General features: G+C 36.1%; 1 protein-coding gene across 1 annotated transcript in view; it reads left to right on the top strand.

The window, feature by feature from the left end:
* LOC150110163 (muscle calcium channel subunit alpha-1-like) overlaps window positions 1-24338 on the top strand; it is a 1246847-nt gene that overhangs the window by 878587 nt on the left and 343922 nt on the right. Inside the window, exon 34 of the mRNA XM_090391329.1 lies at window positions 17904-17995. Coding sequence (XP_090247455.1) covers window positions 17904-17995 — 92 coding nt within the window. The remainder of the gene's footprint in view (window positions 1-17903; window positions 17996-24338) is intronic.

The raw sequence follows: 24338 nt of genomic DNA, 5'->3' as shown, positions 1-24338 counted from the left end.
CCATCGAAATTTTTCTGTTATCTGGCAAGCAAGAGGTAAAAATAATTATGGCAGGTTTACACTGGTAGATAGTTATGGTAGTAGAGTGACCATCGCAAATGATATGGTTGAATTATTTTAAAAAATAAATAAATAAAATAAAATTTTAAAAATGGGTATCATTAATAAAAGAAATGAAAAATAAATGATCTTGTATCACTTAAAAATGCATGATTTTTTCCTACACAGACTGATAAACATGCTAATGTATATGCAGTTAGCATATTTGCTTCAATAGTGGTAGGTATACATGGTAAAAATTAAGTCATTATTTTTACCATGTACTAATATTAGCATTAACGAAAGTTTATTTGACCGGATCCTTGACTAAACACATGATATATTAGACACCTCTCAGTACAGTACACCCAGGTTCACTCTGACTAGGGAAATATTTGTCCGATTGGTAAGCCAGCACAAAGTAAGAAGCACGAGCCATGCTTATGATTATTTTCAATGGATCAATAAGATTAAAATCATTTTTTCTTATTGGAAATTTGCAAAAATTATAGTTTGGTTAGTCTCACTGAAGTTTTAAATTAATTAGGAACTGTATGCAATACATCCTTAGACCATTCATTAAGCAGTTTGCAGCATGGTTTTGTAAAGGGTTGATTGATCTGGACAAATCTGGTCACTCTATATAAAGAAGGAAGCTACAAGGGAGATGGACTGTGGTAATGGCTATGAGATGATTTATTTGGATTTGAGGAATTTTAATCTATTGATAAAAAGCATTAATTGAAGAATAAGAAATAGTGCTTTTTTAAAAAATTTTTTTTTATCCTTTAGCTGGTGCCTGGATAGGGCTGGCCCCTTAACCAGTACACTGCTGTGGGTGCTGCTAGACTATTTGTCCATTGGGTTTCTTGCCTGGTTTTACAGCCGCCTCAGCAGGGGAGGACAACTTTTGTATCTACAGACAGTGTATTATGTATGTTAATTGCATGTGTTCTACTGGCCAGGGATGGCCACTATGTTTTCAGGGAGAGGAAAAAAACCCTCTATCTCCATATGAGACCAGCTAACTCACCTTCAGTTCACCTAAAGCCCTGATAAAGATTCTTCACTTCTTAGACAGGGATTTGAACCCATGTCTTTCACTCAAAGGGCTTTGTCTGTAGTGACTGAGCTACAGAGACTCTAAGAAATAGTGCTTAAAGGAGTGATATCCAAGAGTCAGGTAGCTAGGAATCAAGTCCTCCAGGTTTCAGTCTTTGCAGTCTTACTCAGTGTGTTTATTAATAATTTTGGTTTATGTATTAGTGAAATTCCTCTCTTTGCTAATGTATCAGCATAGGTTTGTACCAGTGTAGATCATGTTTTAGCAGTTTCATTATGTACTACAATAATGAGACATTCACAGGATAAAGGAAGCATGTACAATGGCAATGCTTGGATTTTTCAAAGACTTTTGATGGATGCTATACAGAACTATGTTCATGGCTTAGGCAGAGGATCCTGTTCAAGAAGTATATTAGTCTTAACACAAAATCTGTGTTACTGTGAACAAGGAATACAGAAGTTATGTGATTAACCTCAGAGATGAACTTTACATAGACACATGGTATGTATGGGGGGGGGGCTACAGATGGGTACTCTTGGTATTGTCTGTAAAGAGATAGGTATAAAAATTGACATCCTGGGAATTACAGAGACCAGATGGAATGGAGAAGATCATTTCAAAGGACAGGATGGTAAGCCACTTGTTTATTCAGAAGGTGACTCAAACATCATGAGGTAGCTGTAGTACTGAGGAAACTTCAAGACATCTTCTTTTATAATACTGTTAATGACAGATACATTTTATTAGACTTAAGACTGACCCTACCAATGTGTCAATGGTGATTGTTTATGCACCCAACACATACAGACCTGATGAAGAGAGTGTGGAGTTCTATATAAACCTGTAGACTGTTTTGGACTGCCTATTAAGGAGAGAGAGAGAGATGCACTTTTCATCTTAAATGACTTCAATGCAAAAGTAGGAGAGAGTATAATAGTTAAGCCTGAGTGTGGCATGTTTGGTCTGTATGAACATAACACCTATGCTGAAAGACTGTTAGAATTTGCTGGTGCAAAAAGTTTAGTTATTACCAACTGTTTCCAGAAACACCCACAACACACCCATACTTGGGCATCTAATGTTGATATGTCAAGACACCAGATTGATTACATCACTCCTGGTGGAAGACAAGCATCTTTGATGTGCATACTTGTCATGGAGCAAACTGGTACAGATCATCAGCTGGTAAGAGCCAAAGTAAGACTGAGACTCTGAAACCTTTCAAAGCAGGTGCATTCCACTAGACTGGATGTCAGAGTAATCTGTAGTGGTTTCACAGAAGAAACATCAATTATGAATATGTGATGGATTCTTTTCTGAAGACTAGCAAGTAGAACTTACCAGAAGTGCTCTGGGAAGGACTCAAGGTTATAATACAGGATACAGCTAAAAAGTATCTAAGCCCAATTAGAAGAACTAGAGACCCATTAATATCATATTCAGTGTGAGATCTGACCAAAAATAGGCATTTGGAGAAACAAAGAGACACAGGGCATGAAGAATATAAGATATTACATAGAGAAGTCAGAAAAGCCTCAGGCAGGACAGGGAAAATTATTATGCCAATAACTGTGAAGAGATAGAGTTCCAGATGAGTACACACATTATGAAAGGATGTTTGACATAGTTGTTGATTTAAAGAACAAGATTATTCCCAAATTGAATATCATCAAAGAGAGCAGTGGAGCAATATTAACAGAAGAACTGGAAATCAAAAACAGATTGAAAGAGTACTGTGAGGAAATGTACAGTAGAGAGGATGAAGAAAATTTGGAAGAGGCCTATCACCAGGAAAATTTAGATTTGGAACCTCTGCCACTTAGGCACAAAGTTAACCTCCCTACCGGCTAGGACGTCTATAGACGTCCAGATAAATCTGGATACGATTCAATACACCTGTTGAAAGAACATGGATAAGAAGTGCAATTCGGCCAGCATGTCCATTAGAAAGTGTGATAATCCCTCATGCTGAAGAGAGCACTTAATCAGATTATCTCAGGCTCATAGCTGTGTCTCAGTTACCTATAACAAGAAATGCACTTCCTTGTTCTATGCTGGGTAACTGAATTTTAGTTATATTGGATAAACTAAAAATATAGAAATTATTTTTATTTTCTCTTTTTTATTGTAAAAAACAATTTTAATGCCTGGACAAAATAAAGATCCTTGCCTAATTTCTTCACTTAAATATTGCGTTACATTCCAGAACCAATTTAGTTTTTAATTTTTTTGCTAATTTTTTTCTAATTGCTTACTCCACAAACCATTTTCTTTGTTCTCGAAGAAATTAATTCACAATAATTATTTGAAATATTATTTAACAAAACCAGCTGCCGACGTTTGATATTATATTATATTTTTGTTCAAAATCATGATTCGAAGTATACTTCCCAGATTTCCTGAAGGACATGCTTGAGCGACTTTGCTTTATAAAGAATAATGAAATTATTTAAACATATCACTAATTTTTTTCCTTTATATTGTATTCTACTGTTCTTTTCACTTTCACCTTCTTGGTTTCCCTGTATAATTGATCATTACAAAATAAAATTAATGGTTATGATTTAAATTAATATGTATATATTTTCTGTTAGTTCAGATATTATGCTCCAAATTTATAATAAGCAATACTTTTGCTTATATATGTATATATTTAAATTACAAAGTTTTGTATTAAAAATTTCCACTATAAAAGCTCGACAGAATCAACGATATTATTGTCATATTTCTTTTTCTCGTGTGGGAGGAAAACGGTAAAATGCCACTCTTGTAATTGTATCAGATGTTCTAATGGCAAAAATAGTAAGAAAAAAAAAATCATTTGTACTTTCTTTTCAAAACACAAAGTGAGAACATTGTAAATTCACCCAATGAAAAAGAAAATACTCCATATTTTTCTTGTGCTATCTGATTTTTTTTCTTGTAGTACAAAGAAGAAATCACTGCGCATAAGATGGTAGAATACAAGAGGGCAGAAATCTGTAGATTGATTACATTATAGCTGATAGAGAATTCATGCCAGAAAAATTATTTATGTAAGAGTTCTAACATCAGCAGATATAACGATATTTTCTTCTAGTTTAGATAGGTGACATTATTAAAGTAGCTAAATCTTTGCTACTATTTACACTAAAATGAATGGGCATGTTTCCCAAGTGATTTACGTTCAAAACAGTTGTCTTGCGAACGATTTATAAAATAAATTCTCTGAAATATATGCAAATTGAATAAGTCTTCAATATAACCTTCCTGCCCTCCCCAAAAAATAAGATTATGTGAAGTATATGGTCCTTTTCTTTTAAAATAATTCAAGTCCTCTTTTTCAAGATAATTATATGAAATAATTTATAATTTTTCGATAATAAAAATGAAACTGATCGTTATAAATTAAGAACTTATTTCAGCATAAATACTGTATCAGCCTGTAAAAGAAATGTCTGTATTTTCTTCTGTTATATGTCTACTAATCAACAATTGAAAACAAAACACGACATTCTTGATGTATCTTGGACTATAGCTTGAGGCACTTTAGTGTCACTTCTAGCTAAGCGTTCTCAATTTTCTTCCTCAATAGCACTGAGAGTAATCTAAGCCTTTACCTTTCCCACCAGCTAAGAGGATTACAAGTATTTCTAAGCCATAGATTACTTCAGATATAGCACCCAGAAGCATAAGTAAAAATATTTAGATTATTTTAAGAAAAAGAAACTAAAATAATACTACTGAACTTTCTTTTGTGTGGTATGCATATAAACAATTTTATGTGGTGAAAATATAGCATAGTATTTCTAAAATTTCAAATCATTTCAGCAGACAGTAGAACAGCTGGTTTTAGATTGCAAAGAAATAGTGCAGAATTAGAAGCTTCAGGGTACAACAATATTATTGCCTTATTTCTTTTGTCGAAACGGTAAAAGAAGTAATAGATTTTGAATACTGTCTAGAAACGTTTTCTAACCTGTAGAAATTTAGAGTGGTTATGTAATTGAATTCCAGGAGAGGATAAGGATGGGGGGGGGGTAAGCATTAGCAAATATTCAAAATGAGCATAAATGTTGAATTATTCTGTATATGATATCCTTCATATTATATTTTCAACATATCTACGGTGGTTACGCACTGGATATTATAGTAATGTGCATCCTACAAAAAAAAAAAAAAAAAGAAAAGGCGAAGAATCCCTGCTAAAACATCATTGGATATAAATTTTTGATACTAAAAAGATTCACAATCGGAAACCGAGTTATGCAATATAACATCGTTTGCTGTTCATAAAACAAAAAAAATTCGTTTCTAAAACTGAAATGTGATGATCCATATAACAGTATTTTGCTAGGAAAGAAAGCAAAAGGTCATATTAATTTCAATAAATATTATTTAAAATTATAAATACGTGACATAATATGTTCAATGCAAACATCTGAAAATTCGCGAAAAAAGTTGTTTCTATATTGGAACAACCAGTGCAACTGTTCCGTTGCAGTGATTTGAAGAATAAATTTAAAATACAGCAGAATTTGCTACTACTAAATAGATTCATTGCAAAGGCAGATCAATGGTCATTTCAGGATTAATTATTTTCGCACATGTGAAATTCGTTTCAAATTTTGAAGAAACACAATAAATCATTTTAGAGGCAAAAAAGTCAAATATTTTAGGACAGTAAAGAAAATTCGAAGTAAAACAGTGTGAGTAAAGACAGGTGACACAAACTGTTAGTCAGACACTAACAGTTAATCCACGAATGGCTCTAAAATAACCGTGAAGGGATTAACGGTGGAGGGAGGTAATGGCATGATGAAAGGGACAATGCCGATGAAGTTTTGATCCATGCAGAATGCTATGGTGGGCTGGATATTTCATCCACCTCAGCCGGTAGGGAGGTTAAAGGAACAGTTAAATAGCTTAACATTATTAAGGCCCTGGGTTCAGATGGAATTCCAGCAGAGTTAATTAAGGCCAGAGGAGATGGATGGCTAAGAGTGTTTCATAGATTGATTGCAAGGAAGCAGGAGACAGGGTCATGGTCTAGAGACTGGAAGAAGTCAATTTTCATACTACTTCACAAGAAAGGAGATATGAAGGATTGCAACAACTGTAGAACTATTACTTTAATATCTCATACAAGCAAGATTTTATTAAAGATCATTCTAAATAGGATTCAAGCCAAAGTGTAGAGTAGAGGTGGAGATGCCTGAGGTAATGGGAGTGACCAGTTATGGCATCATATGGTATAATGAGATGTGTGTGAGATAAAAGGACCTCCTAGATGAGTCTTTGACTCCATGAGGCCTTGTTTAATAATAATATGTGAATAACTAACTATGGTAATGCATTTCATACACTACTCCAAACCTTTTGACTGTGTTCAGCATGAGAAATCGGGGAGGTAATGAAAATAATGTGTTTTCCTCATCACATTATCAGGTTGATAGCCAACTTGCACAGTGACCAAGAAGCCATGGTATGAGCAAGTGTTGGATTAACTGATTAGCTTCATGTATGTAGGGGAATTAGGCAGGGATGCCTACTTTCTCCTCAGTTGTTTAGTATCTATGTTGAGGATATTATTCTTGTAGCATTGGGTGAATTTAACATAGGAATTAGGATAGGTGGTAGACTGATCAGAGGTACAGTACTCCTTTATAATGACAAGGAACAACTAGGACAAATCCTTGACAAAGTTAATGAGATCAGGAAGAATAAAGGACTTCAACTCAATCTTAGCAAGAGAAAAATTATGGTTATCAAAGGAAATATAGGCAGGAAAGCTCCCAAGAAATAAGTGTACCTTAACTGATAGAAAATTGAGGAAGTCGGCCAATTCGAATACATAGGATCAATTATCAATGTAAAGAACTGTTGTACAAAAGACATCAGAAGAAGAAGATTAGGAATGGCTGAACCAGCAGTTGGAGACATCTAAAATCTGGAAATATGGATCTATCTGCACAGGAACAAAGCTTGAGGATTCTGGATGCAGCTGTTTTTCAAACAGTAACTTATGGATATGAGAACCTAAAAATGGTTCTTGCATCGAGAAATCTGACAGGGAAAGGATAGCCACTTGTGAGATGAGATGGCAGAAGGTTGTTGAGGATATCATACACTAAAAGGTGGACAAGTGGAAGTGCTAGAAACAATTGGTAGAGCTGTGAGGCTCTACCAATTGTAAATATCTTTAAGAAATGAAAAAGGACTTCTCAAAATAGTTTTAGAAGATTAACTTCCCAGAAAGAGGAAGTAGTAGACCCTAAATGAGATGGATGGATGGATGGTGTGTCTGGAATGATTGGTCTTCAGAGAGTTGAATACTCCAGAAAAGCATACAACAGGACCACCTGGCAAGGACTGTTATGGCACATCACCAATTAACAGTGATCATACAGCGTGATGATGTCCAATGAATTGATGAATGGATGGATACAAGCTAGTAACTAAATTAGAAAAAACCACAAGCTTGACTGTCATTTGTAGAACAGGTAAGTTTTCTGTATTTGGCCTTGTCAAAGTCCGATTTGGATTTGTCATTTTTTTTTCTTTTCTTTTTTCATTGAGACTTCAATGTTGACTGACAGTGAAGCTGGAATTCTTGTATCAAATCACTTTTTTCCCTTATTGAACCACTATTTAATAAGGCAGTTGGACTTGAATATATCACTATATCACATGTCTTGAAGGAATGCTCTAGGGAGTTAGCAGCACCCTTAGCATACCTCTATAACAAGTCTTACAATGGGAAAGTCCCACAGGACTCAAAAGTGGGTAAAATCTTTGTGCTTCACAAAGAGAGATGAGATAGGACTGCGTGTCATGTCCGGAATCCAGTAGATAATACTAGTATTTTTTATGATGGTCAGCATGGCCTTGTTAAGAGGAGGTCATCTTTTAGCAGTCTGTTCATGTATTCAAAAGATTGCCATATGACAAACTAGTGACTAAATTGGTATGCATGGATCATATAAGAGATTAAAGAGTTGGATTGGATCCCCATTGACTGTTAGACAGGCATCAGTGGATTGTGTACAAGGGCGTGGCATCCCAAAAGGGGAAGGTCATTAAGCAATAAGCTGCAGGGATCTGTTTATGGAACCATTATTGTTTAGCATTGTATATTAATAATATTGGAACAGGCTTAACTGAAGATATGCAGCTGTTTGCAGTTGATGCAGTGTTGGGAAGAACTATAAGGAGAAGAGTACATGTTGGCCTTATATGAGGATCTGAACTGACTTTGTGAGTGGACAGGGAGATTGAAACTGTCAACATACCATAAGGTCTTGAAATATGGAAGGTAGGGATGGGATGCAAAGTATAATTAATTGATAAATTTTGAAGGAAGTGTGTGGAAAGATTTATGTGTTCATCGCACATGTTGATTGGATTTTAACGGTATAGATGCAAACACAGATCAATAAGAAAATAACTATTTTTTGACTTAATTGCTAATTTTTCGCTGGTATTCTATCCAGCATCTTCATAGCACACAAACAAAGTTTGTTACTGTAGCGAGACAACCACAATCCGGTGTAACAGTGTGACTAGTATGAGCAATTGTAGTGTGCAACACAAAGACTAAAGTCCTAATTAGGTGCCATCTAAGTTAAAAAAAAAAATAAATAAATAATAATAATAATAATAATAATAATCGAGAGAGAAAGCAGGTATTAATTTGGTCTTAGGATGACTGTCTCCCAAATCTTTGGTTGATTTATACAGCCATACTTGTTGAAGTTTGGAGTATGTTTCAAGGCTTCTGTTGATTCCAGGAACAACCTCTCTGACTTGTAAAAGCTTCTGTGTAGATATATTTTGTGTTCACTGAGGCAGATGTCCACAGTTCTTCTGTCTGTCCATAGTAGGCTCAATGACATGAACAGGGCACTTCATAGACTCCTAGATGCGATAAAGGAGAGAATCTGTCATTAGGTGAACGAATGAGAGTTGCCAATCCTTATCATTCTCGGTTTATAGAAAATCCACACATACAGGGAGATATTTACACAAACAATCACACCATCACCCATCTCAACAATATGGTATTCTAAAAACTCTAATCCATAGAGTTAGAGCAATTTGTTCCAATGACATTGCTCTCACTGCTGAACTTTCTCACCTGCATCACGCCTTCCTGACCAATAGCTATAATTCCTATAAGATAGATAAAATACTAAATGCTCCCCAGAAATCCCCTCCACTGTTTGCCACAGAAGACTACAACAAAACTGTCACCATCCCATACATTAAAGGTGCATCTGAAAAGATATCTAGAGCTTAACAAACACCAACTATGCACCGTATTTAAACCTTAAATTAAAAGTTTATATTAATTTTTATATTAATGATACAGGGTATCATTAATTTTAGGGAAAAAGAGAAGGATAAAAAGCTGTGCTTTGAAGGATGAAAGAGGAAAGATTTTGTTGGAAAAAAAAATGAAAAAATGATAAGATGGAAGAAGTATGTTACAGAACTTTATGCAGATGAAGATAATCTGGAATGTGATTAGATAGAAAATGATGATGCCCCAGAAATTAAGGAATGGGAAACTGAAGCAGCCATTAAAAGAATAAAGGATAGGAAAGTTCCAGGAGTGGATGATATTCAAGGAGAGTTACTGAAGGCATTGGGAAAGGAAGGAATAAGACTTCTGTCCATCATCTTTAATAGAAGTCTGGAGGAGGATAGAATACCTAAAGACTTCGTAAGACCTATTTTTATTCCTATTCCCAAGGCTACAGGAACGATGGATTGCAGCAAGCACAGAACTATCAGCTTGATTAACCACATTGCAAAAGTCCTAATCAACATAATATATAGAAGAATGGAACAGACGATAGAGAGAGAATTAAATGAAGCACAGTTTGGTATCAGGAGAAATAGGGGAACCAGGGAAGCTATCACAACACTATGGATATTTGGGGAAATAATGATTGAGTGCAATAAAGAAATAAAGATTTATATCCATGCTTTGTGGACTATGAAAAAGCTTTCAATAACGTTAATCACTCTGTTTTATTTGATATTTTGCATAAAATAGGAATAGATAAAAATATCACAATATCACGGGAATTTTGTTCAGAATATACAAAAGGATGGAATAAAGATAAACGGTCATCTGATAAATAGTATAAGATATGCAGATGACATTGTACTTATGAGCGAAACAGAGGAAGGCTTGCAAAGAATTTTGAACAGACCGAACAGGATTGGAAATCAGAGATATAAAGTGAAAATAAACATTCAGAAGACAAAAGTGATGAAGATTTCAAGGGATGGAAATCACTTTGAACGGACAAAGAATATAAAATATAAAAAGTTTTGAATACCTTGGGAGTTGGATAACAGAAGACAATAGATCTGATTATGAAATTAAGAACAGAATTAAAAGCAAAAACAGCATTTTTTTTCCAAATAAATCATGCATGAGGAAACAGAAATCTTGAACAAACAGTTAAAAGTAAGAATCCTCAAGACAATGATCTGGAGCATGGGGGACTGGACGATCAGTAAGGAGATGAGTGACCGATTGAATGCATTTGAAATGTGGTGCTTGAGAAAAATGGATCGTATCAGCTGGACTGAAAGAGTGAGCAATGAAGAGGTTCTTACAAGATTCAAAATGAAAAGAGACTATATGGCATGTATCCAAAGAAGAAAAATAGCATTTGCAGGACATTTGATGAGGGGTTCTTCTGGAGAGCTTTCCAGAATACTATTGCAGGAGATGGTTGAGGTGTTTGAATCTTAGAGAAACAAGAGATAGAGAGGCATTGAAGCGAACTGTTAATCAGCTGGAACCCTTTTAAAGAGGAGGCCACAGGATTAGATTAGATACAGGGTATATTTAAAGGGGAGGATGTTATATTCAGTTGCTTGCTAATGTTGCAAATCTGGTAATGGTTGATAAAGGTGATGTAGAAATTCTGCAGTATGATTAAATAAATTGGCATTGTGGACAGAGGATAATAGTTATCAATTTAATCGTCCAAAATGTCAAGATATTACTTTGGGTTGAAAATATTACATACTGTGTATCACATTGGTGGCACTGTATAGCAGGAAATCGATGAGGCTAGGGATTTGAAAGTAATGGGAGACAGAGTCGAAGTTTAGAGGACATATTGCAAAAGTTGTCAAAAGGATTAACTTGGATGTTGAAAAAGATACTAAGAGTTTCTTGGGGGAATCAGAAGGTAGTGCAGAGGATCTGAAGAGAAGTGGCCAAGCTGGTGACTGATATCTGTGGAATTGCACCCTATGAGCATTTATGGTGTGTGTTGCAAAGTTTTGTTGGATTCTGTAAGTTCATGATACAATAACTTTTTCAGTACATGACAAATACAGAGGGGGGGGGGACTAGTGAACAACCCTGAAAGTTATGTGAAAATGTGTTTTGTAAAGGTGTGTGTGAACTAGATATTTTGCTTGGAGAGTGGTGAATGAGTTGAGAATTGCCACAAGTAGCTCTGAGTGCCCTGGTGAAATGAGATTAAGTAGAGGCTAGATAGTCATTGAGTGTATAAAGGTTAGTGTGAGTCTCCCACATTGAGTCTTCTGACTCAGTGTAGGAGATCCACATTAAGTTTTATGCATCCATATTTCTTTACGTTAGGCTGATTTCTGAAATCAATTGCCAATTTTAAAAAGTCTTTTTTCTTCTAAATTGCTGCGATAGAGCATGGTGGTTTCTTCCAATTAATTTGAGTCATATTTATAGGATAGTCGGCAAAGCCCAAGTGACCGTAGTCATGATTTCAGATATTTTTTTTTATGTTCTTCTATGCAGATAGTGGTTGTGTTGATCTTTGTATATGTCAATAGTAAGCTAACTCGCAGGAACAGGGAACTCTGTATACACCACAAAGAGAGAAAGAGAGGAGGGAGTTGGTCTTTAGTGGAGCAGGTAAAGTTAGCTAGTTTCAAGTTGGTTTGAAAGCCGTGCAGAGGTTGTATTTCTTTAGTATTCTAGTTTTTTTTTTTTTTTTCGATGTGCCTTAGACTTAGGGAATGGTGGTAACATTACTAAAATTCTTCCGAAGAGAAGTCGTAGATTGGGCAAAGGATCGGTTATTATTTTTGATTCACCGGGTACTGTACTATTAGATGGTATATTAGAAGGTGTGGTGTATATTATTGAGTTCTCTTGCAAGAGATACTAAATTGTAACAAAGGTTGTAAGCTCTATTGGTCAGTTGTTCTTATGATACACCATATTGTGGGGGGGAATGAAGGGAAGGTTTGTGAGTGTATCTGCCTTTGTGATTGGCTTTCATGTATACTGAGATGGTATAATTAGGATACTACGAAGGTGACTATTCAGGCTAGACTATTATTAGTTTCCTTTTCCATCATAAATTGAATTCTAGGTGTTTTTATGCCATGAAACCAAGAGAACACATCATCTACATATTTTAGCTAGGTAGAAAGTTTGAGAGAGGCTGATCAAGAGTTTGTTTTTTTAATTTTCATGAAAAGATTAGTGAGATGTGGAAACTCATAGTGGTACCATCTATTTGTTTGTAAATTTTGTTCTTCCAAGAGAAACATTCCAAATCGATAGCAGAAGAAAAAAGATCTGTAACATCAGGAGAAAAAACATTCTTTTTCTCCTGAATGAAATGAAATGCTGGGTTATATACTAATGTCAGGAGCATCAGAAATAAATGAAATTATAGCACTGGTTGAGTTTATTCACTCAGAAATAAGTTTTTGTGGATGTGTGGAATGAGTTCGATGGGCGAAAGGATTTATATAAAATGGATGGTTTACATTTGAATGGATTTGGTGTACGGAGACTAGAAAAGGTGTTGTCAAATGTAGTGGAAGTGAACGTGCCGAATCATAGAAACTAGACTTATTAAGGAGGGGGGGGGGTAGATATGCAGACAGTTGAGTGTGTGAATGTGTGTAGTATGCCTAAGTGAGTAGGAAAGACCACAAATCAGAATGGGACAGTTAGTATAAGGTATCAAAATAGGGATGGGACAAATCGGCTTCTGCAATTCATGTATACTAATGCTAGATGTATTAGGAACAAGAAGGAAGAATTTTTGGCCTTGGTTGGCACTTCCAGAATACAGGTTATTGGCATTAGTGAAACATGGCTGACAGAAGATGACACAGCTAGTGGGATGGAATGTGAGGGGTATGGTGTGTTCAGGAGTGACAGGGAGAATAAAATGGGGGGAGGAGTGTTATTCATGATAGCTGATGAGCTACAGCCAAGGAGAATAGAAGTGGAACTGCAGAATAGAGAAAAGAGCACATTTGAGGCTATTTGGCGTGAGATTGAAACTAGCAGAACAAAATATACAGTTGCTGCTATAGACCAGGTGATGGAATAGATGGTAGTGATAGTAGGCATAAGCAAATAGAAGAAATGAGTGGAAGGAGGGTAATTATTATGGGAAATTTCAACTATGGTAACATTGATTGGAAGGAGGAGAGGACACATGGGAGGAAGGAATTGGATTTTATGCAGTTATTAAGGGATAACTATCTGTGACAGCATGTAATGGAAAATATTAAGGGTCAAAGAGTGCTTGACCTAGTAATTGCATCTGAGAATTTGGCTGTAATGAATATGACTACGTTGCCACCAATTGGTGAGAGTGATCATAGGGTTTTGACTTGGGAGGTGGCTAAAGGGGTGGAATTTACAATTAAGACAGGGTATTATCGGGCTGGTAAGTATGACAAGCTTAGGAGTTTGATTGGTTCAGTGCCATGGCATGTACAACTGTAAGGTCTAGAAGTTGATAGTGCATGGGAGGCGGTTAAGAAGTGTTTGCATGAAGCAATGGCTGATAGTATACCTAGAGTCCAAATAATAAATCAAGTAGGGGTTAAATGGATGAATAACACCATTAAGCTTGAGCTGCAAAATAAGAAACAACTATGGAGGGAATTTAAGGAGAAAGGTGACCGGCAGGCACATGAACGGTATAAAGCGCAGGCCAGAAGGGTAACAAGTGTGGTAAGAAAAGCAAAAACGGATTATGAAAGAACATGGTTTTGTGAAAGGTAGATCATGCCTCAGTAACTTCCTCATGTTTTATAACACAGTGACGGCTGAACTAGATAAGGATAATGGGTTTACAGTGATTGTACTGGACCTTGCCAAGGCTTTTGACAGGATATCACATGGTACTCTAATCAGTAAACTGGAGCAGATGGGGGTGGATATAGGGTTGGTGAGATGGATAGGAGGGTGGTTGATGGAGAGATACCAGAGAGTCGTTTATTCAGGAGTTGAGTCCAAAAGACGGCTTTTGGACTCAAATTCAGGAGTTGAGTCCAAAATTTTGCAAGATGATTTGGATAGTTTGGAGGACTGGGCTAAGGATAATGGATGTCAATTTAATGTGGCAAAGTGTAAGGTTATGCATTTTGAGGTGAAAAGATTAGCAGCAGTATATCACATTGGTGGAACCATACTCCAGGAGATTGATGAGGCCAGGTATTTGGGAGTGTTGATGGATAGGGAGTTGAAGTTTAGGGGGTACATCGCAAAAGTGGCTAAATCAGCTCATCAAATCACTTGGCTTCTGAAAAATACTTTAACAAGCAGAGACAAACAAGTTATTTTTCCTCTGTATCAAGCCTTGATAAGACCCCATCTAGACTACTGCCCCCAGATATGGGTGCCAGGGTTTCTTCTTGATGGGGAGAAGGTGGAGAGGATCCAGAGACGAGTGACCAAGATGATAGCAGGTCTGTGGAAAGAACCTTATGAGAACAGGTTGAAGATTTGTGGATTGCAAAAATTGGTTGATAGGGTAAAGGGGTGATATGATTGAGACATTCAAATTACTGAAGGGTTTCTATAAGATTAATCCAGAAGATATTTTTGGGAATAGGACTGGTGATGGAAGGACTAGGGGGCCATACATGGAAGCTGGGCAAGAATGTGGTTAGCAGGGGTGTAAGAGCAAGGTTTTTTACTTGGAGAGTGGTTAATGAGTGGAATAAGCTGCCACAGTCTGTTGTGGGTGCTATGACTGTGAATGAGTTCAAGGCGAGGTATGATAGATACTGTGCGAATGTCGAATAGTTGTTCTTGATATGATGTTAGGGCCTCCCTCGATTAGTCTGTCGACTCCTTGGAGTTGGCCATAATAATAAGGCTAGAAAGGACAAGAAGGGAAGGAGAGAGTGCTGTTAAAGAAGCAGAGTAATGGGCTGATACCCTTTCAATACCATGGCAGTATTCACAATGAGATTTTGTAATACCTTAAGCACCTCCAGTTCATCTAACTATTCTTGTATCAGTATCTGTCTATCTGCCATTTCCTGCTAGATGATATACCATTGCAAAGGATTCCACGTGAATTTTACTATTTCTTCTACTTCTGTCACCTACCTATGATTATCATCTATTAAGATTATCTACCATAATCACCATTCCTTTCATTTCACTATAGTGAAAATACTTGGGAATTTCCTTTTTCCTCCTTGGTTAGTTTCCCCTTCATGGTTGATTTTGCTTCCATATCTGACAAGCCCATTCATGCAGCACTTTGTATGCTTTTGTACTGGTAACGAGCATGCTAATCACTTTTCTCTTTCCACATTTTATTTTATTTTTGCAGCTCCTCCTTAATAATATTCTACCCATCCTTTAAGTGCACGTTGACTATTTCCTATGCATTGCTAAAATCTTATCCTTGCAGTCTTTAACCACCTTTCAGATTAAGGCTGCATGACCATTCTTCCTGCCTCTCCCCCTCCATGTGCATCTATATAGCTACACTTGTTAAGGAGAAATCTTCCAGTGCTATCACATCACCATATCCAGCACTTGAAAACCTTGTACTCCCCCATCATATTCTGTTTTAGTTAATTCCCTTAGCAGCTGCTTGAGAAATTGTTAAGGACTATTTTTTTATGAGATAATGTATTTAAGGAATTATAGGATTTGAATACATGAGTTTCTGTGGCTTAGCAGTTCTGTAAAATTTCCAGTATTGAAACCAGTGCATCTCTGATGGTGCTATTTTGGAAATGTGCATTATGTGATTTACAGTTCTGAAATTTAGACATATGACAAGTTTAATAAAATAAACAAATATAACACTACACGTTTTTGGTCTACTTTCATTAAAAATCTAACTACTGTGGAGATAGGATATGACGTGCATTGCTAGAAAATGTGGATTGCAACAACAATGAGAGTTGCTTGGAAGATTTGATCAAAAAATAAGTTAAACACATATTTGGGGAAAAATCACCTTCATTTCTCAACATTGTGCAAAATGGTCATTGACAGCTTTGATGACATCCTCGTTCGAAGAAAATTTTTTTCCACTAACCAAATTTTTAAGTTTAGGAACAAGAAGTCACACAGAGCCAAGACCAGAGAATATGGTAGATGTTGAACCAATTCATATCAGTTTGTGCAATTTTGCCATTGCGATGACTGATGTGTGGGACAGTTCATTGTCTTGATGAAAGAGTGCTTTTTTGTTTGCCAATCTTGATTTTTTCTTCAGTTCTTCTTTTAAATGGTCCAACATTGATGCATAATAGACTCCTGTTATTATCTTACCCTTTTCCACGTAGTCTATCATGATAATTCCTTGGGAATTATCATGATAGACTAAACAAAAAACAGTGGCCATCACCTTCCCAGCTAACAAAATGGTCTTCGCTTTTTTTGCTGCTCTTTCGCTGGGCATTGTTGACTGTTTTGACTGCTGCTTAGACTCAGGTGTGTGGTGGTGAAGTCATGAATCGATGCAAAAAATCCTGTGAATTGCGATTAAACATCGACAAACATTGCGTTGAAATGTCTTTTCACATGTGTTTTTGATCGGCAGTCAATAACCGCAGCACCCATCATGCGCACACAGCTCCTTCATGTGCAATTTTTCGCACAGGATATTATACACCCATTCATTTGAGATACCTACATCTCAGCAATCTCACACTCTTTCACTCAGTGACCTTCCATAACGATGCCACGGATTTTGTCAGTCATTTCCTTCACAGTGACCTCAGTTGGGTGTCCAGAGTGCACTTCATCCTTGATGGACTTACAACCATGTTTAAACCCATTTATCCAAAAATAAATAGTTTTAATGCTGGTGCAAAGTCACCATGAACTGCATCTAGCTCATCTTTGATCTGCACGGCCATCCACTTCTAAAATAAAAGTGTTTTATCACTGCACGAAACTTGTTTTTCTCCACTTTTATGAAAAACGCGAACACGGTCATTTTAAATGTTTGCCAAACAAGAACTGTGTCACATGTGGCTAAAATTTTGCCAGGAGTCATGTAATAGATATGTGCCAACACTCATATGAATGAATGAATTATGTCGCCATTCTATTGGAAATTTACCAAACCTTTCAAACAACCCTTGTAGCATTGTTCCAATGTGTATAGAGTAATTCACTTAACTTTTACTAGTATTCCTGATGATGTAAATCCAATGACTTACGAAACTTGAAGGGTTATATTTGTTTACTTTATAAAACTTTGATATCTCTAAAAACATCTAAACTCAATACCAGAAATGTTCTACAGAAATATAGGACTGTTTTGTAGTCTGTAGAATAAGGCTGCTTGCAGTCAATGTAGTGATTCCCATAGAAATTTGAAATATTACTGAAAAACACTGAGCTCTCTTCTGTGAAACTTCACTGTGTGTATTCATGCATGAGTTTCTGTGTGGTGTGTGTGTGCGCGTGCACATACATACATGTGTTTGTATGTATGAGTGTGTGCAGAGATATATCAGTAAATGCTCTCACTATAAGCATTTCAAGTATTTATAATATTCTACCCAACAGATATTTGGCAAGATAGCACTTGATTCTACTACTGCTATTCATAGGAACAATCATTTTCAAACATTTCAACAAGCTGTTCTAGTGCTTTTCAGGTAAGTTTTTTTTTTTTAATTTAAGAACTTTGCAATACTTGGTGAATAGTTCATGTAAAATCTAATAGTTTTTATTGCAATTTTTTGCCTTTTAAATCTTGGATGCCATTAATTTTGAATGTTTTGATCTTTTTTTTTACCCTTCATATCTGCTAGTGCATGCATAATCATTAATCTCTAAACATGTTTATATCAGAAGAAAATTACTTTTAGTAGTCCAATGAGCAAATATGTTTTAAGAAAGTATGCCTATCAGCAAGCAAGCTGATTGATTTCTGGTTTTTAATTGACTAATTTCTGATGCATTCCACACAAAATATTTAAGAGTAGAGGTCTGTTGTATGTTTCCTCCCCCAATTTTTCCCAAGTTTCCTCAATGATAATAACTGAAGGATAAAACTAAAACACCTGAAAGTTGTAAACATAATATCATGAGACTAAGTTTAATGAAGATGACAGAAAAAAAAAAAAAAAAAAAGAGATGTTCAGGAAACTTTCATGTAAACTGTATTTCAGTTCATATTCATCTGAGATTTAATCGCATCACAAGTCACATCATAATGAATTTAGAAGACAAATAGAAACATGATGAATTCTCTGATAGTGCTGTTTTGGAAATGTACAATATGAATTTGTTTCATGGACATAAAAAAATAATAATAAATAAATTTAATTTTACTTAAAATTCAAAAAATATTTCTCAGATATTTGAAATATTTTGTTTAAAGGTATTGCTGATGTTTAATGAAACTTTTCAAAATTTTAATTGTCAAATTATAATTTTCATTCATGGGAAATCATAGTAAAACTAACTGCAGCTAACTCTTTCAGATATTGAAACAACAAATGTGCTCATTACATCAAACTACTGAAAAGTCATTCATTGCAAAAATGACTGAAAAGCCACCTGCGGACCATACCATACTAAAAATACTGCAAATTGCAAAATATTCACTGTAACTAATTTTTCCTGTTATCCCTGTGAATTTTCTCTAGCAAGAGTGAATTGTACAGATTTTGTATAGTGTTTGCTTTATTATTTTTTTGCAAAAAATTTAGCTCTCCCCATTATATTTGCATGTTACACCACTTCAAGTGATTTAGATGGAATATTCTACTATTTTTTGACAATACAATGTTGGAGAGAATTGTTATACAGAATTATATATGCAAACATAGGACGTTTTCATGCCCTTATCATGCCCATTCACAAGAATGTTTATAGAATGAATGAGTGCATTGGATTGAGTGCTGCGAAGTTTTTCAGTTTGGAATGCTGTGTATTATATTATATTAATGGAGCTGGAATTGGAAAAGATGTGATTCATGGATGATGGGCATCAAGAAACTAAGGTTCAGGAATCATTGCAAGAGTCATAAAGACCAACAGCAGTTTTCTGTAATGATGTCATCAACTTGTTCTGTGTGTCTGTGATGTCATCAGCTATCTGTGTGTCAGGTGTTGTGGTTAAGTTGTTGGAGAAGCTTGTGAGAACTAGAATCCAGAGTTGGGTTGACAACAATGATATTATCTTTGATGGACAGCATGGATTTGCTGAAGGGAGGTCATGTTTTAGTAATTTACATACTTATTACAATAAACTGACTGCTTCCTGGGACATAGGAGAAGGATACACCTGGGTGGTTGCCAGCAGTGTGAGGACCTCCGAGAAAAAGGTATATGTGGAACACTACAAGGGAGGGGGGGGGATGATTATGAAGAGTTCAGGAGATAGCTTGCTGGTGTAGAATGGAATGAGGAGTTAGCTGGAAAAGAGATCAATGCAGCTTGGGGGATTTTCAAAAACTATCTAGTAGATGCAATGTCTAAGTGTATTCCAAGGGTGAGAAGGTTAAATAAGTTAGGTGTCAGATGGATGAATAAAGAGATTAAGCATGCGATACAGAGAAAGAGGGTATTGTGGAGGCAGCATAAGAGAAGTGGAAATAACCAATTCCATGAGATCTACAAAGACCAGGCAAAGAGGGTGACTTGGTTGTTGAGGGTAGCTAAAGAGAGGTATGAACAGCAGTTAGCTAATGAAGCCAAAAAGAATCCTAAGGAGTTCTTTCAATATGTAGCCAGCAAAAGAAGAATGATTATGGAAGGATAACATTGATAGGAGAAAATGGTATAAAGACAGCTGTTGCAGAATGTGTGTTGGAGATACTTAATGAGCAATTCATAAAGGTCTTTCAATCTTGTGAATTTGACTTCATGGAGAGATTGAGAGCAGTAGATAATGGGGAGGAGAGACTGACTGTAAGTGAGCAAAAGGTGTATGGGGGGGAGTTGAGTAAACTAGATGTTAATAAGGCTGTGGGACTTGATAATATATCACCATTAATTCTGAAGGAATGTGCCAGGGAGTTGACACCTGTCTTGACATATTTTTTGAATATGAGTCTTGCATTCGGTCAAGTCCCTAAGGAGGGCAAGATTGTGCCACTTCATAAAGAAGGTAATAGAACTCGAGCATCAAACTATAGGCCTATCTGTGTGTCAGGTGTTGTGGTTAAGTTGTTGGAGAAGCTTGTGAGAACTAGGATCCAGAGTTGGGTTGACAACAATATTATCTTTGATGGACAGCATGGATTTGCTAAAGGGAGGTCATGTTTTAGTAATCTACTTACTTATTACAATAAAATGACTGCTTTTTTGGACAGAGGAGAAGGATACACAGTAATATACTTAGATTTCGCAAAGTCTTCTGATAGAGTACCTCATGATAATTGATAGTCAAACTAGAGCAGATGGGGTTGGATATTAGATTAGTGCATTGGATTGGAGACCGCTATCTGATAGGTATCAACAAGTTGTGTATGGGGGAGTGATATGCAGGATGTAAAACCAAGTTTCCAGCAGGAGGAAACTTTCTTACTTCTGTATGGCTAACTCTGTTCATTTAAAATTTCTTAAAGGTTCAAACATTGTTGATGACATTTGAACCTGAATTTTTCTATCCAAAGGAAAAATGTAGTCAACCCAAATATAGTACAAAAAGAACACACTTGAAAATATACAATACTTTAGCAGTGCCCACACGATTATATGGCAGTGAAATTTGGGCAATAAACAAACAAGATAAACAAAGAATAAAAACAAGTGAAATGAGATTTATGAGAAGAACTGCAAAATACACATTATTAGATCAAAAAAAAAGGAACGAAGACATTTTAAAAGAACTAAAAACAAAATCAATAGAAGAAAAACTAAACAATTATAAACAAAAATGGATTGAACATGCAAACGGAATGGCCAACACCCGACATCCTAAACAAATACTAAAATATAAGCCAAATGGAAAGAAAAAGGCAGGGTAGACCTCAAAAAAGGATATTGGATAGATAATGAGACCGGAACAATATGGTCTATACCCGTAATTAGTGTTATGATGAGGAAAAATGTCATAATGTTCCTTGCAACTGCACTACAGAGGCAAATATGATAGTGGAAAAGATGGGAAAGGAGACCATCTGGTTTAAACTTAGTTGTAACATTGCCAGTTTTTTTTTTTTTTATTTTATTTGAGAGACAACACAATATTTTATTAAATTATAGTTATTTAACTAGTTTGTTTCATCATGCCTTTATTGATACTATCATGGTGCAAAAAATTACTTTCACAGAGCACAGTGCTGCAATATGCAAAATGGTAATGTGACATTAAAGTTTGACATCCAGGTGCAAAAGGTTAGTCACATTGAGCAGTCAGCTTATATAAGTTGACACCTGAGGTTATGAATTCAAGGGAAGGTTTTCCTTATCATATTTATTATTATTATTATTATTATTATGGGTATCTCCATGGAGTCAGTAGACTCATCACGGGAGACCCAAACTGGCAAAACAATATCTGTCATATCTCTTCTTGAATTCATTTACAGATGAAGAGCTCACAACTAAGTCGGGCAATGAATTCCACTCGTTCACCACCCTCCAGACAAAAAACCTTGTTCTCACACCCTTGTTAACCACATCTTTAATTTCCAGGGATGACCTCTTGTTCTTTGATCACTATCACCCAGCTGAAACATTTCCCCTGCATCAATCCTATAAAAACCTTTCAGTAATTTAAAAGCTTATATTTAAAAGATAGATTGAGAGCTGCAATCCACAAGCTCTCAATCTATCAATGTAGGAAGCATTTTTTACATCACTCACCAACTTGGTCACTCTTCTCTGAAGCCTCTCCACAGCCTCCTCATCTCCAAGGAATCCAGGTGACCAGACCTACCACAGTAATCCAAATGTGGAAGTATCAACGCTTTATAAAGGAGAATAATAACCTCTTTATCTCTGGATGTCAGTGTGTTCCTCAACAACCAATGTAGTACACAGCTTGTAATCTTTTAATCCCAAAATGCATAACTTTATACTTTTCCACATGAACTGACATCCATTACCTTTTGCCCATTCTACCAGCTTATTTAAATCATCCTGCAAACTTTCAACATCAGCTTGATTTTTTATTGCGCTACCCAACTTTGCATCATCAGCAAACAACTGAATATCTCCCTTTAAGCCATTTCCTATATCATTTATATACAAATTAAACAAGAATGGCCCAAGCACAGAGCCCTGAGGCACACCACTGGTCACCTGCCCTCATCCTGGAATCAGCTCCTCCATACAGCACCTTCTGGTATCTCTCCCTGAGCCATTCTCCTATCCATATCACCAATTTAGTATCCATTCCCATCTGCTCCAATTTGTGTAACATTGTTCCATGGGGGTATTCTGTCAAAAGCCTTAGCGAAATCCAGAAGTACCACTGTGTAGCCAGTTCCTTCGTCCAACTCAGAGGTCATTCTATTATGAAAAGTTAATAGATTGCTAAGGCAGGATCTACCTTTAACAAAGCCATGTTGGCCTCTATAGAGCATCATATCCTGATCCACCATTCTTGAATTTTATCTTTAACCAACTTTTCCAATACTTTTACCACTTCTCCTGAGATGGTGATTGGTCTGTAATTGACTACCGCAGTTGTAGAGCCACCCTTGTGCAAAGGAACCACTTTGTCTAACTTCCACTCCCTAGGGAAATTTTATCACATGTATATGTTGAAATTTTTGAGGAGGTTTTAATTGTTATTTATTTCTGTAATCCTTTAATTTTCAGTTGAAATCTTTCTGAAAATTAAACATGAATAGCCCAAGGCTCCTGGTACTTTCAGCTGTTCTATGAGCAGCATATGTATTAAGAAAAAAAGAAGTTTTTACCAACTCTGGCAGAATGCTCAGAATCTGAGTCATTGATGGAAAAGTAGTAATGAAATTTACTACTTTCCCATCAACAATGTTTTCTATTTACCATGTTTTTTATTGTATTTTCTTCTCATGATGCATCTGTCATTTTTAATATCTTGTTTGAATCCCTTCCACTCTTTGGACACTTTTCCTGCAGCTAAGATCACATTGAACAGCCAAATACATGGGATGCTGGTTCCTTAGGACTCTAAAATTCTGTCAAAATGTGGTGTAATCCCATCCACCTTTGTTGCCTTAGTGACCTCAAGAGTGTTTAGTATTTGAAACACATTCTTCTCATGTACTTCTAAGCCTTCAATACGTCCCATTCCTCCAGGAATAAAACCTGCTTTTCCAGAATGAAATGTCCCATTAAATTGATCATTAAACAGCTCTACTATATCATCTGCACTTTACCTCCTTTTCCATCTAACAAGGTCAATCATACACAATCATTTTTCATCCTACTGGCCACATAATGAAAGAATTTCTTCAGATTTTTCTTGGACTGTACAGCTAAATCTTTCCTCATAGTCCATTTTTATCTTACTTGCTATACTAGTTGCTTCACTGGCCTAAATCTTATATTCCTCATGCAGCTGCTCTCTACCTTTTTCATCTGCAGTTGCTATTTGATTTCATAAGTCATCTACTTGACACTAAATCTTTTTATCTTTTCACTTGAGGAATGCTATTTGCCATTTGCTGTTGATAAATATTTCTTCACTAGCCACCATGCAATGCTGACATCTCTCCAATGCAATTCTTCCAACCATGAAACTGCCCCGAGCTGATTTCTAAGATTATTATAGTTGCCTGCCATGTGATTCAGGGATGCAGGAATTCCTTTCTGCTTGAAATTCCTGCATGTTTGTTCAGCCTGCAAGTCAAGATTGCATGGTCACTCTCGCCATTATGGGAGGAAGTGGGGGGGGGGGGGGAACAAGATTGACACTTTTATTACAATCGACTCCTCTGATGCAATGACCAAATCTAAAATGCTCAATCCTTGTGTCTGCTGTCCTACATGTTTCCTTGTTTCCTGAGACATTTGTCTCTCACTGAAGAATTTTAGACATTCCAATTTAGT

The sequence above is a fragment of the Typopeltis vanoorti genome, chromosome 1 (assembly GCF_054136105.1).
Source record: "Typopeltis vanoorti isolate ZY-2024b chromosome 1, IOZ_Tvanoo_1.0, whole genome shotgun sequence".
NCBI lineage: Eukaryota > Metazoa > Arthropoda > Arachnida > Uropygi > Thelyphonidae > Typopeltis > Typopeltis vanoorti.
Note: the sequence above shows the minus strand (reverse complement) of the source record. Positions and strands in the feature narration are given on the sequence as shown.